Source organism: Microchirus variegatus, assembly GCF_963457635.1.
Source record: "Microchirus variegatus genome assembly, chromosome: 17".
Lineage (NCBI taxonomy): Eukaryota > Metazoa > Chordata > Actinopteri > Pleuronectiformes > Soleidae > Microchirus > Microchirus variegatus.
Window position 1 is genome coordinate 13,850,262 of NC_139818.1, and position 18,549 is coordinate 13,868,810.

General features: G+C 41.0%; 1 protein-coding gene across 2 annotated transcripts; it reads right to left on the minus strand.

The window, feature by feature from the left end:
* Positions 1–597: 597 nt before the first annotated feature.
* ldb3b (LIM domain binding 3b) lies at positions 598–13,111 on the minus strand. 2 transcript variants are annotated; one of them, XM_083903884.1, is made up of 10 exons: positions 13,049–13,111; positions 12,471–12,777; positions 9,164–9,315; positions 8,690–8,765; positions 6,232–6,254; positions 4,837–5,034; positions 3,995–4,018; positions 2,661–2,833; positions 2,527–2,563; positions 598–1,738 (listed from the first exon to the last, which is right to left on the minus strand). In XM_083903884.1, the coding sequence occupies exons 2-10, from the start codon at positions 12,564–12,566 to the stop codon at positions 1,642–1,644; spliced, it is 876 nt and encodes a 291-aa protein (XP_083760010.1). In that variant the 5' UTR covers positions 12,567–12,777; positions 13,049–13,111; the 3' UTR covers positions 598–1,641. The 2 variants fall into 2 exon arrangements, with proteins under 2 accessions (XP_083760010.1, XP_083760011.1); XM_083903885.1 differs by having other exon boundaries at positions 12,965–13,091.
* Between the last annotated feature and the right edge of the window lie 5,438 nt (positions 13,112–18,549).

Below are 18,549 nucleotides of genomic sequence, written 5' to 3' on the forward strand. Positions count from 1 at the left end.
TTCCAGTATGTAAGAATAAGTGAGAATTAGATGCCTCAGGGAACTATACGGTGACCTTTACTTACCAGAAAAGTACAACCCTCTCCACTCGTCTGCTCTCTCTGCTGTTTCCTCCTCTTCTTTATCGGCCCATGCATCCACTTTCTGTTCGGCAAAGCCATGCACCAGTGTTTTGCATATTAAGCTCTCGCTTCAAAATGTATCATCAAAGTCCATTCAGGTCGCTGTGAAAAGGAACATGTCAGCCAAAGATGGCAGTTTCTGTAAAGCCATTCCTTATATATATGTATAGCGTTAATGCTCGAAGGCGGCTGTCAGAGGTTAACAAAGCAGTGTATTTCATGGGTGATGACATAGAAACGTTGCTATAGCGATGATGCCGATGTGATGTATCTGGCAGAACTACCTTGTTTAGAGATCTGTAGTGTGCATACATTTTTTTGACCAGCATTTGTTGGTATATTTGCATTCTTACTCACACAATGCAAACAAAGCGAAGCAAAATACCCACAATGCAGTTTGGGCGATGCTTGATGCGTTTGAGTTGACACTGTCAGTGTACATGTTGGAGTATAAAAGGCGTACTCTAAGACTAGGAAATCCAAGGAGTCTTTATTTTAAAGTAATTATACACTATACATACATACTTATGGGTGGTACATTCAGTCGTTCACCTCAGGAGGAGACCAAATACATGGACAAAACAGAAACGTGTGTCAGCTTTAGTGTGTAAAGTGCTCGCAAAAAATATGGCCTGTCTATATTTTTTCTGCAGTTCCAGACAGTCAAGTCTGAGCACCAGGTCTGCGGCAGCTCTGCAGATTTGTAAAAACAAAGAGAAATAAGCTCTGACAAACGTGGCAGTGATAGTCTTAAGTTGCTCGTGGAGGGTTTTTGAAGCTTTGTTACTGTCCACGGAGCCACCAGCTCATCATATTATCATCACATTTTCCTGTCAAAAGCTGTAAGACGCTCTGTCTGAATGACGTCCTGCTGATGGAGAGTCTGTCTATCAATCACGACACATGCCACGACGAGTGGCACGTTTCACTCGGTTGTTTAGTTTTAAGAAAATATTTATTCACATTGATATCAATACATTTTTTGAGTGCATATATTTTTTTTTATACATACAGTATTTGTGCATATAGATAAATGTCAAAGTATGCGTTTATTCTTGCTGCTGACGGTGTCGTAAATCACGACTTTGTGGTTTATGCACTGGGTGGCGTAGAAGAAACACGATCAGTTCTGTAGTTTTCACTTGAATGCTCGTTATTTTTCTTTGTACAATTTCCCTTTTCGTTTAAGAGAGACAGAATCCAAACAGGAAAAAAAAAAAAAAAAAAAAAAAAAACACAAACCTATATGCCAGATCAGATCTTAGCAGCAGACGGATACATTTGACAATTAATACTGATCCTATGAACACATTCTCACACTAACAGTATCTCACATTCTATTAATCTACTACAACAGTATCTCACATCGCTGAGGAGTTCCCTCCTCCTCCTCAGCCTCTTTTTTTCTCTGCTATTTATCCTCTTCCTCTTAACTCCTCTGCTTTTGTCCAGGTCCTCCTCTCTCTCTCTCTTTCTCTCATTTTTCTTTCTTTCTCTCTCTCGACTGTCCTGCTCCTCTTTAATTCTGGATATTCAGGATCTGTGCAGACAGTCCGTTGTGCCAGTTCTTCAGCTTGGCGAAGCGAGGTCCTCTCACCTCTGACTCGAACTTGTCTCTGATAGTGAGGAAGGCAGGACAAGACTGTTACATCACGCAGTATTACTTTAAAAAAAAGTACACTTCATTGCATTGTTGTTAAAGGATAATATGTTTGTATCCATGTCTGTACAGAGAAAAAAAGACTAAGGCTTGGTAACAAAACACAAAATATTAAACTTAAGGTACAGGAAGGGATCAGCCACAGAGGCTACTGGGAGCTAACAGCAGTTAACTTTTGGAAAAGTGATCATTTGCTCTAGCAGGCACATTGCCGTCATATATAACATGTATCCACTGGACAGATAAATCCTCTGAGGCTGGAAGTTTGTGTAGGACTCTGTGCTGCACTGTGGAGCCAAGAATAGAACTTTTCTCGGACTTAAGTTTATTTCGGATTTCAATTGCAGGAATTTAGCACATTGTGACGTTCCAGTGAGCACGGAAGTCAATATCGAGTGTTTTATCTCCTGTACTTAGACTGAGGAGGACCACAAAAACATGAGTGAGTCATCTTTTTTCACACTTCGGCGACTGATAGGGCCTCCAGAGTCCCAAATATAAGGATTTAAATGATTAAAACGTTGATTTTGAATAATATGTCCCCTTTAAATCAGCCTCAATGATAAAGCCTGTAATATTAAGAAGTAAATCTGCAGTTTATCAAAGGCCTCTGAGATGCATGCATTATTTACTGTACTGACATGAGACTACAATTGATTTTCTCATCTTTTCTTAAAGAAAAATGAAAAAAAAGTATTCATTTGATGTTTGCAAAAGTGAGGAGGGTGTAAAACTCGTCTTTACCTCGACTTCTGCAGGGCTTCAATATCTGGGTCTTGCACTGTATGGAGAGAGACACATGAGCAGAGATAAATATGAAGAAGGTAAAAAAGAGGAAAGAGAAAAGGCTATAAGAAGGATGCAGTAGATTTACTGACTGTATTCAGTGCCAGTGATGTGGGCCAGCATTCTGAAACTCTTAGACTGCAGGTTGGCAGCACGACGAGCCCACTCAGACATGTCCTGAGATACTGCTTCTGGCCTGATCACTGCCTGGTACACGGGAGATGCACAGTCGACCACAGGATCCTTGACAGGCAGAGCAACCCCACTGCAGGGTAGAGAGAGAACACTGTTAGACCTGTGAATATAAAGTGTGTGTGTGCGGTTTACATGATGATTTATATGGAACGAAGCTGGGATTATATCAGTCCTGTCTGTCTTGTTGTCTCACAGTTGTCTCTCACATTTAAAAAGATGATTCTACACGAAAGGGTGAAGCATTTTCAAAATACCATGTGTAACTGTCTTTGTCTAGTTTGTTAAAGGGAAATTATGAAAACTACTACTACATCTGTAGTAATTCCAGGAATATCATTTTAAGTCTACTGCACTTAAGTTGTACAGGTTAAGATTAAACAGCAAAGTATGACACTACACACCAAAGAAACAACTGTTTAAGATGCCATATGTAAGAATGTGGCCAAAAACGGTTACGACACTCAAATTCAAAATACCGAGGTCTTTTAGGTTTCGTTTTCTGACGTAACTGGCAACCCGTGTTTGCTCGGCAGATGAGACTCTACTGACTGCAATGATTGGTAGACGGCGGTAGGTGGCGCCACATGCCAAAACATGATTTCAAAACATAAACATGATTTTCAGTCTGCAAAATATTTTTTTTAATGCAAATATTTTGTCTGTACTGTTGTTGTTGGTGAGTTCAGTTTGTTATATGAACATTATTCCTGAGTCTCTGTGACATATTAGGAGGATTTTATGGCCAGTTGCTTTAGATTTATTACATAATGCACCTTTAAGTCACATTTACACTTCTGAGTGTTTCTCCAACACCATGACTGGATTGCTGTGTTTTTCTTTAATGTTGAGTTAGAAATGTCAGTCAGAAAATCCCTCCAATGTGATTCCATGTTATGAAATCCCATCAGATAACTTTAGGCTTTGGTGCTTTTGGAGCAGGACTCCAAAAAAAAAACACCCAGAACAACCTCAAGCACGACGTTCACTCTCTTACACTCGGACCACAATACACATGTTGACCGAGAGTTAGTGAGTTTATCCGTCAAAACATCTTGGACAGACCGTATCCAGAAGAGCGATAAAAACATGAAGACATCGACACGGACAGAAAGACCCAGTGGTGCGTTAGTTCATGGAGCGATGCACGAGCTGTTAAGAAATCATGACACCAAGGAGACGCTCGTATGAGGAGAGAAGGGATGGAAAGAGGAGCGCTGATTGATGTACTTACGCCAGGGGGGAGCCGGCCTCCTCACTGAGGTCACAACCGGAGAGGGAATGATGGGGAGGGATGGAGAACAGCACAGGTGTGGTGGTTGGTTGTGGATGAAATGAGCAGAGGAAAGTGGTTGAAAGACATAGACAACAAGGAGAAGCCTGGTGTTTAACTACTGCTTTAGGTTTGGGCTTTTCAGGCACAATGTTCTGAAGGAATACTTGAGGTCATTGTATATAACATACATCATGTTGCTACTTATTTCTGCGCTATTGTTTGATTCCTTTGGAGCGACACATGACTTTTCCATTTGTGTCCAATAGAAATACCGATATCAGAGCCTTGAGTATCTACCAATAGCCTCTTTAAATGAAAACTGCACATTTACATTTATCTTAAAATCCACATAATCTCTCACTCGTCTTCAGGACACAAGACGACAAGCTTAACTAACATTTACATGATATTTTGGGGTTTTTAATCTATATTAAATCCTGTGATTTTGATCAGAATGATATTGATACTGAATATTAGTTTTTGGCTCATCCCTAACTCTAAAAACGATGATACCCATGAGCCAAGCTGATATTGGTTGTGCAATCCTACTCAGGTTACCCAGATGAATTGGGACACAAAAACACTACCCCATAATGTTCAAATATTTTTTCTACAAAAAGATTTTTCTTTCACTCCGTATTGCTGGAGTTCGCACTTTCTACCGATGTGTAAACAGTACGTTTGTGCTATAGTTTTGGTGAACTGACCCCTTTACATCTTGTTGGATCAGTGTGATGTCAGGTGTGTGATTGTAGAGAGCAGTTAAAAGACTGGAGATTGGTGTCATCGTGTGACCTCACCCCTCGTGTCCCTTGGCCTGTGACTGCCCTGCGATGGCGTCCATGATGGCGTCCTGCGAGTACATGCTGATAGGCGTGTTGTACTGGGCGTGAACGATGGTGGCCTTGCCGCCCGGACCTCTCACCTCAATGGGCTTGTGGGTGGACAGGGCAGAGTCTTTCAGAGCTATGGGGTTGAAGCTGGGAGTGTACTCCACACTGTGAGGGTTTGTGGTTTCAGGTGCACGGGTGAAGATGAGAGGTGAACAGTCGAGGCGGGAGATGGAGGTTTAGAAGGAAAAGAAAGAACAGAGAAAGAAGCAAAGTGAGAAACCAGGAAAAACTGTGTTGGTGTGTAGTGATCTAACAGAAGAGGCCAGTGAGTGGAGGTGGTTAGATGTTGGAATATAGACTTAATCCAGCAGGACTTGTATCTTAACCCTTTAACACCTAAGCCTCAAAATGTACATTTCTGCTTATTTTAACTGTAATAGGGCCAGAAAATTTTCTGTAACTATGTGCTTTTGCCCATTTTTCCAGAATAACTTTCAATATTCGGCAGCAACACCAGATTTTGCATGGAATTTGAACAGTCCAACACATATGTACATTGACGTGTTTGAGGTTTTATCTGACTGTCCAAAAACATCCCAAAAATCGAAATTGAATGTACAGGCGTTTTTACAACCCTCTCCTCTGTGGCGACAAAGACGCTGATTCGCCGTGTTACTGCGACAGCGCGAGTGAAATCACCTTAATAACGACACGTTGGCTTCGTGCAACTTGTCAGCTTTCGAAAAAAAAATTTTTTTCCGATAGTCTGCAATACGTTCGGTGTTAAAGGGTTAACATTTTAAATCAAAGGGAAATGAGTCCAGTGAAAACCAGACATGCCAACAGATTATTTTGTGCTTTTTTCTATCAAATGACACACAATGAAACACACACACTACAGATGATGTGTTTACAGCTCATGCTTTTATTCAAAGTTAGATACACTGCAAATTGATTCATATCCACAAAATGAAGAGGGAAGCTAAGAAGGGACCAGCAGAGGTGGATTTTAGTGATTCAATAATGTGTATATTCATCTGTAAAGTCAAACTACTACATAAACTGCTTCAGTTTATATGTATTAAAAATGTTTTTCCTCCTAAACTTTACACACTTGACCTTTAAGTCTCCACCTCTGGGGACCAGATGCTGTTAATAACTTGCCTGCAAGTTATTGCTGCAGTTACACAGACAAACAATTGACCAACACATACTTAAGTTCCACTTTATGAGTTAGTTTAGACTGCACACACACACATGAATCCACATTGTTGACACCACGACATACAGCATCTCCACAAACGACTACTCCTGCTACTTCATGCACAGAAAATCAAATGCAGAAGATGTGACGGTACTGACTTTGCAGCTGTGTTTGCGATAACCTGAAACGAACCAGAGAGAGACGGACGGACGGACGGACAGAAGGAGAGAATGTAATTATTCATCAGTGGCATTTTGGTGATAACAATGGCACCGTGTGTGTTTGTGATAAGCTATGCAGCAGCAGCGCTTCCATGTAATCCCCGCGTACAGGTCAGAATAGCAGGCGCTTGTCACCGCCTAAATATTTCCCAGCTTCCCTTGCATCGGCGAGGGGGGTGTGTGAGTGACAACGGCAGACGTGTCTTAATCACATGACAGTTGCAGCAGGGACACATATAGCATAGGACGGACGCAAATACGCACGACGACGCAAACACACAACACACACACAGGCCGCACTTATCCACTTACGTCACAACAGCTGCCGTTAAAATACGGACGACAAACGCGAGTGGTCTCACTGCAGCACGTGGGACAGGATTTCAACAGTTTGATCACGTGTTTTTGTGGAAATACAGTCACAGAAATGACTTAAAAATATCTCACAAGTGATACATTCATGGTAAATTTGAGGTATACACCTTTGTCGTTATTAGATATATGAATTTGGTGCTAAAACAATGAAGGAATATGTATAGGAATGATCGTTTTGTTATCTGAAATGCTTCATACATTACTTTCTAATCTGTTGATATGAAAGGAAAGGAAATATATGAGGGAGTTCCATGGCTGGAATATTTTCCCTCTACTGTAGACACATTTACTGAAGTGCTTCACATTTGGGACCTCTCTGTACTGACAGCTCGGGGTGGGAGAGATGGGTTGGCTAATCTCAGGTTTGGAAAAAGATGCATTCAGGGGATTCAGGGGAGTGCTCCCGTGTAACCAGAGCAGAACATTCCATGACGGCGTCCGTGCCGTCATCGTTGCTGTCTGTCTGTCAGTCTGGAGCACGTTTCCCGACACCTGACCAGCGATTGGCTGTGAGTGTGAAGCGGCCCAGCTCCAGAGGGGGGCGACGCATTAGTTAGAGGCTGGTATCTGGATGTGAAATGTCAGAGGCCGAGCAGATTGCGCCCCTAAATTTACCTCCGGCCAGTTCTGACTGAGGCCTCGACTAAAACTCAGCCCATCAGACTGAGGTGAGCTCCCTCACAGTAACTGTATCCACACTCCTCAGTTCAGTTAGTGGAAATGTCTCGGTGTCTCTTAGTGTCTTGATTATATAAAGGTTAAAATGTAAATCATATGATGTGTAAATTGTATCAGCATTTTGAAACATCTTTTCATTTGCCTTTTTGGGCTGTTTTTAGTTTGTTGAACTAAAACATGTGAGATGTTTCTCATGGCTGACATTGCTTTGATTCTTTTTTATTTTATTTTTTAGAAATAATAAAATTCCTGCGACTCAACAGCAATTTCAACCCACAAAGATGAAGATGTAAGTCTTTTTTTTCCCCTGACAAACGTGAATAAGCTAAGTTTGTCTTGGCCTTTGCGTGGACACATTCATTAGAAGATGAGCCTCAAGTTCTCCAAAATGGTTTACTTCTTGCTCCATCATCTCCATAGTTTCTTATTATCTCACAATAAATTTACCAATGCCCTTCACAAGAGTTACGCGGTCATGTTTTTTCCAACTTTTGACCACTTCTGAATTTTGAAACTTTTTCAGCAAAAGCAACTTGAAATGATTCAACCCCGACGCTGTGGCCGACTCGACCTTTAGTTCAGTGTGTCACATCTGCCTGTAATAAAGATCCTCAAATGGCCCTGTAGTCTGATCTCCTGCTATTCTGTAACCTGGCTGCTGGTCAGGTATGTCTGTGTGTGTGTGTGTGTGTGTGTGTGTGTGTGTGTGCACCCTGAATAGTGCCACATGTGAGAGGAATGACTGCAGAGAGAATTACGATGGAAAGTTCCGACTGTATTTTCCGACTGTTCCTGTTCATGTGTGGTTAAACAGGGAAAGTGTGGTTCTTTTTTTGTTTTCTACTTTTGTTACATTAGATTGTGGCTGTGTTAGGTATTTAAAGTTGATCATGAAGGAGTTAAGGCGGAATTGTGAGGCAGGAGCTTTGATCTCAGTGGAGATTGAGAAGAGCGACTTGGAAGTCATTTTTTGTCACAGGACACTGACATTTCTATTTGAACTTCCCCAAAAATGTTTATTCCAGTTAGACACTTTAGACTTGGGGGGGGTTTAGTGGTTTGTTTGGTCTTAATTTTCCTGTCATGTGGTTGGTATTTGACCTTTGACCTCTGCAGAGCAGTTGCACTGTGCACCATTTGCACTAGGGGGCAGCAGTGTGTCACACCAGTGTGGAATTACAAAGAGGAGAGTTCTCACAAAAACACATACAGGAATCACACAGACATGAGCACATTATGTTTTCCATGATAACCTGTATGTGTGTGTGTGTGTGTGTGTGTGTGTGTGTGTGTGCGCGCGCTGACTTATGTGTTTATTTGAGGGCACTGTGGGTGTTTGTACCTTCTGGTGGGGGATGATTGGCATGGGTGAGTCCATTCTTGGAGTTGCTGTGGGGACTGGTGCAGGGCGTCTTGATCTGTTGATTAAATGAAATTACTGGTTCTTTTCTTTTTTTTGTTGAAATCTGTCCTGTTTCCCTTTCACTCAAATATTAGTTTTTCTAAGACTTATTCTTCGACATTTGACCCCATTGGTTCATGCTCTCACGTTTAGTAACGCCCCAATAGTGGGCAAAGTGGTAACCTGATACTTCCAGTGCTTTTGTCTTATAATAATAATTTCACATCCTGCAAAAACATCCTGCCTGCAGCCACAGAGGAAAAAAACATTTGCATAATCCTATTTAATAATCAGGGAAAAAAACATACCAGGCACAAATTATCGACTACATTTGTGTCTGACCGCTGATGCAACACATGCAAAAGTATTGAACGCTTAAATTGTGTTTTCATGAAAGTGTGCCCGCTTGATTACTTCTGCATGGAGAGCACCAGTCTGGTGGAGGCAGCTTTGATCTTGTTCTGAGCCTCCAGGTGTGTCATCCCGTCAGTGCTCGCCCCATCAATGGATGAGATGATGTCACCCTGGGACAGGCTACCGCCTGCCGCTTTGCTGCCTGGAGTTATCTGTGTAGGGGGAACAAGGCAATTCAGACATGGACCAGCATCTGAATTATTAAGATATAATAAGGATTTTTGCTGCAGAGATTTCTGCATGCTGTTATTAATTGCCCTATAGAGTGGGTGTAATTTCAGAAAGAAAGAGCTTTGATGCATATCAGGATATGAAACTATGCTAATTTTGTTGACTTCAAATCCCAGGCCAACACAGCTGAGCTTGATGTGTGATTTCCTCTGTAATATAACCGCCTCAGTTCACATCAGCAGCTCGGCAAACAAGACTTAAAGTTGGAGAGGAGAAAAGTTGATGAAGCAAAATAGTTCATCTGATCTGCAGATCATGAAGGCGCGACTCCGTGAGAATCTCCGCGTTGGGTTGACCAACAGAGTGGAACCACTGTTTTTTTTTTAGTCCACAGGAAAGAATACGAGACTCTTGCGGTTGAAATAAACGAGGAGAAAAGCAACAGGATTTTTAGGTAATTGAGCAAAAATAAGCAGGACACATTTTTTTTTTAATTTGTAAAACAAAAGACTAGGGGCAGAGATTCAACGTGAACTGAATGAAACTCTGTGATGGTTAAATCAAATTAAATTCTTATCTAAATCTTATGCTGATTTCTACCATGACGTCATAGAAAAAAAATATTCAGACGTCAGTGATTGAACTGAGCTCGGAGGCCTGGTCTGATCTGCGTCTTGGCTTACAGTCGACTTGTTAAGAGTTAAAAATAAGCAATACTGCCTGTGGCTTCACTGTGATTGCCCCAACTGTGCCCCCAAACCAGCCCCCACCATTCCACCATTCCCCAAACCGACACACACACACACACACACACACACACACACACACACACACACACATACACACAGCTCTCACACACCTGTTGCTGACATTCATGCAAGTCTTCCTTTATTCTGTTCTGTTTACATCATCTGTCATGCTCATCTCTCTGCATACTGCAGCGTCTCTAACATCTAGTTTTTCTTGACTCCTCCTGTCAACTGTTCTCTTCCTTTTTCCTCGCTGTTTGATGTATTTGAATTCATGAAGCCATGTGTGTGTGTGTGTGTTCCAGTAGGCAGAAACTCCCCCCAAAACCTTCTGCATGGCCAACCCAGTGTAATCAACCACATGTAGACACAGGATGGCACGTGGCCCCGCTGTCAGGCATGTTTTCATATATAAATCCAATATAACAAGTTGTTTCTTTTAAAGTATAGACGTAGATCAGCACTCTCTTAGACAGATGAGCAGTTATAATTACTTTAATGGTTGTTGTTTTTTTTCTACTGTGTGTCAAACTGCATTAGATCAGCGGATAAAAATAGACTCGGGCTATTTTCTCCCTTTTTTTTTTCCCTCATGTACATTAGCTCAATGACATCAGCCAATCAGAGAACAGAGACTTGTTTTTTCACATATAAATATCTCAGCCTCAAGAGAGAATGTAAATAGACAAACATGACATTGGTATTATCTGTATAAAATGACTGGACAGCAGAAAAGTCCACTCTTCATTCGTTTCTCTTTCCCTTCCTAGTTCTTTGCAAAAAGTCGTGCGAAACCCAAACCACGGCGGTAATGTCAAACTGTAACGGCACCCGACTTGTCACGTCAAACTGCAGTGTTTCATGTTAAGCCTGCCAGAGCCGCCCCCAACATGACCTCAGGATAACCACACACACACACACACACACACACACACAAATCAAGCCATACCTGACTTAAATCAAAGCCTCTTCCCTGAGAAGAGCTGAAATCTTTAATGGAATCAAACACCAATCCAAGCGCAGGTATCTGGAGCTGTGAATCAATACAAACACAGACTGCTTACCTGCAGAGCATCAATCTACACTGAAGGGGCTGGAGGTGTGCAAGTGAGCAGAGTAAATATCCCACATTGTTTTTTTTTCTGAGGTACACGTTCACCTCCTCTAACCCCTCTGTCCCTGTCCTTCTACTTTCTTCTTTCCCTCCTTCCATTTAGCTTGTCATTGCGGTGAAAGACTGTGCGTGAAGAATAAGCTTACTAATAGTAACACAAGCTGCCATTAGCTTCCTCGCTCGCCTCGCCATCTTTCCTGTCCTATTCCGACCCCTCTCCATCCAACACCTCATCCACCATCAATGCTATTTAAAGGAAATGCTCTAAATACACCAGAAGTCCTGCCAGAGAGAGAGAGGGGGGGCAGGGAAACAGAGGAAGGCCCTCACACAGAAATGAACTCATATCTGCTTTATATTCCCTCTACAAAATTACATTGAGTAATTTGTAGTCGATTATGACTGTTTAAATAAGAAATACTTCCCTTCATTAGCAATATGACTCTACTGAACTGAGAATTATCCCTATCTTTACCAGAGTAAGATCTTCCAAATGCAGATATTTGATGAAAAATGTGTGTTATGTTTAGTTTAGTTTCTTAAGAGCAAATGTTCATAAAACTTGCAGCCACACCAGCACCTAGTGTTTCCTCCACTGCTCTAGAAACCTCTCCGGAGATAACATGTGAGCCGTCCTGTCTTCATCATTTACAGCAACATTACATAACCTCATCCGTGCACGCACACTCACACAGACACACAATCACAGGTGTGCACCATACATCATATGCACATGCACAGACACAAGCTTGATAAGGATGAAAACAGCCTGTTGTCAAAATGAATAAAAAAAGGAATATGAATAAACTCAGGTTATTTATTTATTTAATAGTTAAATTGCATTTTACTCTGAAGGAGGTTTGTTAAAAACCCTGAAGCACTTGTGATAATTAAAACAGTTGGTTAGTTAAAAGGTCATAAAACATTAACCTTGCAGCATAATTTGTTGTGCTTAAAACTGGGATGAGTGTGGATCAGCATAATGAGCTGTGTGTAATATTAGTGTACGCTGGTTTTTGTTTGTTTGTTTGAGTCACACAATCAGTGCGCTGTGGTCTTTAGTTTCAGTTTGGTGTCACTGATGTAAGGTTTTTAAGGTCACATGTGATCATAGTGTGAGTGACACTGCCGCTGCATTGTTTTCCTCACATCAGATTATTGTTTTGACATTGCATGCGCACTTGTCAGTGATTATTTTCTTTCTTTCTTTCTTTCTTTGTTTGTGTCTTTGTCACAGTGAATCTGAGCCTGTGTGGATCGATTCTGTCCTTACCCTGGAGATGGTGAGCGGCATGTTGAAGTCCTTTCCGCCCTGTAGTCTGAAGCCCCACGGAGCAGGGCCACTCAGAGTCACTGTGTACGTACTCATCTTCGATTCTAATTCAACACTCCCCCCGATAACAACTCCTGCTGTCTGTGTGGGTTCTCCTCCTGCTCGGCCTTCCCTTGCTCTGCGTCCTCGCCTGCTATCCTTTTGTCCTGACTGGTACTTCCTCCGTCAGTCCCGGCTTCACCTCCTCGTCTGCGGCCACTCGTCAGGACAAACACCCTCTGGTGGCTCTGTTGGTGCTGAGGAACGTCTGTTACACACACACAGATATGCGGGGACACACAGCCATGCACACAAATACACACAGAGACACATATGTGTGGACAGACAGACGCATGCGTGCACACAAACATACACACATATAAATAGAGAATAAAGAGCAAAGCTAACAAAAACAAAGCTCTTTTTCCTCAAGTCAAAGAACTGCCTCAACAAACCTCAACTCTGAGGAAAGACTCTAAGCAAATAAGTCAAATAACGCTACTTTAAATATAAACTTAAGATGGAGAAGAGTTCCTTGCCTGCAGGGTTGCTGAGGGTGAGGGACAGACAGCCTAAGAATAGCCGACGCGAGCAGAGGCACTGGGGGCCGTGGCCCTTATAAGGCCTGAAACACGAAGCCCCAGAATGCTTCACTGCCAATTCACATGGCCAATATAGACCTCTCTTACTGCAACACATTCTCCCTCTCTCTCACTCTCTCTCTCTCATTCACTCTCTTTGCTATCAGTTCATGCTGCTAACACCCCATTATCCACACACTGAACTGATGCCATTTGCCTTTCATTCTTGCATTCCTTCACCGTGCTCCAGACAAGGAAACAACACATTACCGGTGCCGATTCCCCTCGAAACAGCTTCTGTTTGTGTTTGTGCATGTGATCGGGGGCCACTGCTGTTCAAATGAAATGACACACAAACAGCCAAATAATGCACTATTTAAAGCAGGGGCCTCAAACTCAAAATGACCTGGGGGCCAGTGAACTTCTAGTCTGGTCAGGAGGGGCTGGGTCAAGTGAAAAAAAAAGTACAACAATTCAGGAAAAATTGATTAGTGATTTGAAATGTAAAGTATATCTTGATAATCCAGTGTTTGTTTTGATATAGTTCACAATTGAATCTGTAAATAACAAAAACAGACATATAGAACAGAATTAAAACATTAAACCCCCCCCAAAAATGAATGGAATTTGTAATTTAAACATTAGACAAGCTGATATAGAATTAAATGTTGAATTTAATCATTTCAAAATAAGTGTAGTGCCGCAGGATATCGACTGGCGGGCCGCATGTGGCCCACGGGCCACGAGTTTGAGACCCCTGATTTAAAGGCCCAAATTTGCAATATTTAGGAATCACGGAATATAATGATAATGATATTACCCTCAGCCTCAAAAGGTCCATCTGGACTTTTTGTGTTTGTGCTTATTTTAACAACAAAAAGGCCAGAAAATGTCCTGTAAGTTTGTGCTTTTGCCCATTTTTACAGAATAACTTTCAATATCTGGCAGTTTATTAATTTTTGCATGTTAAAAACAATTTAAAATGAATAACTATTTAAACACTTGGAACGAACTATGAACACTATGAACCAAAAGAAAAGAAAGATTATCTGTTTTATGACTTCTGCACAATTATTGCTACTAAATGTGATATAAAATGAATCATAAACTTATATAAACAACACATACGAAGAGTTATTCCCCTGGCGATTTACCATGTGTGCACCTGCGGCACAGATCTGTGCCACGTGAGCGCTAAGGGTCAATGCTAAATGTAGTGTGCAATTGCCAAAATGAATGACATAAACTGAACGACTTGACTTAGACTCAGGTTTTTTTTTTTACTGTGTAATTTGCGCTGAGCCGCAGTGCAACACAGACCAATAGAAATAATCAGAATCATACAATCACATTTCTCTCACACAAAGACACACGTGAGCACACATTTAGAACGTTATAATTATTTCCTGCAGGATGCTGTGAAGGATAACAGGTGTGATTACACCGTGTGTTTGTCACACACACACACGCAGCTGGCGTCATATCTTGCTCTATTTTAGATAAGTTTATTCAGTTGTACTGACCTTACTTTTCGTAAGCTTCTTTTTTAGAATTCCTACCGAATTAATACTTTAATACTTAACTGACATTTTAATTTCAATAACAGTGTTTTTAATTTGCATTTTACTGTGTCTGGGGATGACAGCACTTTTTTTTTTTACTTGGGCAGTTCGAGTACCAACTCTGACCTCTGCAGGGCGCCATAGTTAAATGTGGTCCATCACATTCGCCCTCTGACATGTTACACAGATGACACATGAGACCTACACTGATGCCGCTCTGTTATCTGACATCAGGATGTTTCAGCGGCTATTATCCGATGGATGGACCGGATGGATCTCTTCCATCTCAGTGATAGTGGTCAGCTGATACTGAGTGACAGATGTGATAACTTTGCATTTGGGAGAACAAGACCAAAATGATATTAATATTATTTTTTTTGCCTAAGGCTACAGGAGGATTATAGGAGGAAAATGTAAATGTCAAAAAACAAAGTTTTGCTTCAGTAATTGAATAACCTCAGATGTGTCGACACCATGTGCCACCTATAGATCTACCCAAGCGAAAAACATTTAATTAAAGGTGCCATATGTAAGAATGTGACCTTACGCGGTTTCTACACACAAATTCAAAATACCGAGGTCTTTTAGGTTTCGTTTTCTCCGCCATTGTAGCTCAGACGTAAATGGCAACCCGTGGTTGCTCGGCAGCTGAGACTCTACTGACTGCAATGATTGGTAGACGGCGGTAGGTGGCGCCACATGCCAAAACGTGATTTCAAAACGTAAACATGATTTGCAGTCTGCAAAATATTTTTTTAATGCGACTATTTTGTTGTTGGTGAGTTCAGTTTGTTATATGAACATTATTCCTGAGTCTCTGTGACATTTGAGGAGGATTTCACGGCCAGTTGCTTTAGATTTATTACATAATGCACCTTTAACAAACACATATTGTATCAGATAGCTCTTTCTTTACTATGTGCCACCATCTTTTAGTCGCCGTAATTAAACTAACAAAAAAAAAACACTCTCAGCTGGGATGTTTTGTCTAATTATCTTCTTATATCTAACCTCCACTTTATTTCGAAACTCGGCGAAACAAGCTGTTATCTGCACAGTATTGATCTGACTCTCTGTCAGGATTCAGAAAACATCACAGCACGGTCACAGAGTCTCCAAGAGCAGAATGAAAGGGCAGAGGCTTTCAGACTTAACTTTAAAAAGTTTCCTCTTTAATGAAGTGAACTGTGAACCATCACTTAGTTATGCTGCCATAGGCCTTGACTGCTGCGGGAACAGCCATTATGCAGCACTCTCTCTGTTTATCTGCCTCTGTGTGTGTGTGTGGGTGTGTGGGGGGGGGGGGGGGGGGGAATTGTACTTGCAGCATACTGAGGACCAGTGAGGGTTGTTAACCAACAAAGTGAGGTAATTTTTATGAAGTGAGGACATTTTGGCCGGTCCTCTCTTTGTTTTCATTGAAATCACTTCCTTAGGTTGTAAACATGCTATACTCTGTTTTTAACAGAGGTCCTCACTTTGGTACAAAAACCTGTTTTCCATCCCTGGTGTTTCACACACTTTTTGCTCTGGGGCTCCACCTGCATACGTTTTATGGTACTGCACCCAGTAGTTCTTAATAGATGTCATTCATGAAGTAGATATTTGTAATTGTGTTGATTTATAAAGTGAAAATTGGAAATGTTGTTCCTCACTTTGTCAGCACTTTTACCCGGTCCTCAGTATGCAACTAGTACAATAATGTGTGTGAGTGTGTGTGTGTTTCCCTCTCCCTAACTCCCTCTTCTCAGCACTTCATCATGACAACAACTTTGTTTTCTCTCCCTCCCCCTACAGTCTGTGCATTTCTTCTCTAATCTCCCTTTGTTCTTATTTCACAGGTGTATCCCTGACTCCAGAGCTTCAACACCACAGCTAAAATATTACAACTATAAATATGACTATACATATATTATTTACCGCTAAATAACATTAATATTGTCCTCATCCATCCTTGGAAGCAAAACCAGATGTCGCTGGGACAGAAGAGGCGTGATGTAGGTAAGAGTGACGATGATATTCGTCTTTAATGTCATTCTCTCCTGAGGATGTGAGCGTCTATAGGACTCTAAAGTCCTTCGAGGCAAACTGTGCTTATGATGTCGGGCCGTATAAAATAAAGTTGACTTGACTTGACAGCCGTTATTTGTGTTGACATTTTATACGCCGAATGATTCATTCACGGCCACACTGAGAAATGCCCAGAATTACGTGGAATCCAACACTTTATTTAGAAAAATAAATAAGAACCACAGGAAACATCTTGTACAAAGGAAACAAAATCATCAGGAAATTAAAACGCCATTAAATATCATATATATATATATGTATATATGTACATATATTTAGTGCAAAAGTCTTAGCCCACCACGAGATTTGTTGTTTTAGCAGTTCTATAATGACCATGCATGCGGTATCATTATTTCTCAATCATTTTATTGGAACATATGTATTGGTTTAAAATCACTTTTTTTTTTTTTCACAAAAGAACAAACAGACAAACAAAAGTGTTAATTTAACACATGCTCGAGCATCACATACACAGGTTTGCATGAGTTAAACTCATATAAATACACATCAGTCCGATCAAAGAAAACCAGTGAAGCTGGTGATGCCCTGAGACTTTTGCACAGCACTGTATACATTATATTCATTTTTTTAATCATAAACTTTTTACAAAAACTTTTTTTTAACACAAAAAATGACTGAAAAACAAAAACTTTTTTTTTTTTCAACATTGGTTGCCCCTTCCGCAAGATATAATCTTTACATCTAGTTTACTATACAAAGAGTTCTGTGCTGTGTTTATTGTTGACATGCAAAGAGAACAGTAATTACAATCAAAGTCAATGAAGCAGCAGTTTAAGGTGTCTCAATGGAAACTACGACGCACCACAGTGGAGAGAAAAGGAATGAATGTAAAGGATGTCACCGATGGTGATTAAAGGTGACATATGTAAGAATGTGGCCAAAAACGGTTACTACATTCAAATTCAAAATACAGAGGTTGTTTGGGTTTCTTTTTCTGACGCAATGATTGGTAGACGGCGGTAGGTGGCGCCACATGCCAAAACATGATTTCAAAACATAAACATGATTTGCAGTCTGCAAAATATTGTTTTAATGCAAATATTTTGTCTGTACTGTTGTTGTTGGTGAGTTCAGTTTGTTATATAAACATTATTCCTGAGTCTCTGTGACATATTAGGAGGATTTTATGGCCAGTTGCTTTAGATGTATTACGTAATGCAGCTTTAAGATTACAGCTCTGAAACATAGCAAAACAAGTGAAGACATTATTATGGCATCAGCAGGAATGCTGAATTACAGTAACACACGAGTGTGGGGGGTCACTCATAATGTGAGGATGATCTGTGACTTCATGTCACCAGGACTGGAAAAATCATTGACAAAGAGCCAGAGGGAAGAAACTGAATGAATGGTGTTCTGTTCTCTGTTCTCTGTTGTGTACGTGGCTAATTATCCAGCTTTTAGCGTGGAAAGCAAACAGTAGAGCGCAAACAGGCTGAGATAAACATTCAAACATTAATATAATTTCCTTGATTTTTAATGTATTTGTCAAACTCTTGCCTTTGCAGCAAAAAGACACATGTTCGAGACCCAGTTTCCTCACACAGTCCAAAAACATGCAATATGAGGATTAGGTAAATTGGACACTAAATGTCTTAATTGACGATTGTGATTGTAAGAGTGGGTAATTATTTGTCTCTATATGTGTCCCTGTGTACCCCGCCTATCACCCTATGTCAGCTGAGATTGGCACAGCGACCCCCGTAACCCTCATGTGGAGGATAAAGTGGTAGATAATGGATGGATGTTGAATCGGTTTTGAATCCACAGGCTGACCTCTAATCAGGGAGGCACATTTCCCAATGT

What these genes read in the sequence shown, in the direction of transcription:
- ldb3b (XM_083903884.1), bottom strand. Translation starts at nt 12,566, where the DNA reads ATGAGTACGTACACAGTGACTCTGAGTGGCCCTGCTCCGTGGGGCTTC. An exon ending in CAATCATCCCCCACCAGAAG is followed by an intron (nt 6,255 to 8,689) that starts GTACAAACACCC and finishes GGTTCGTTTCAG; the next exon opens with GTTATCGCAAACACAGCTGC. An exon ending in GAAGCCCTGCAGAAGTCGAG is followed by an intron (nt 1,739 to 2,526) that starts GTAAAGACGAGT and finishes CCTCACTATCAG; the next exon opens with AGACAAGTTCGAGTCAGAGG.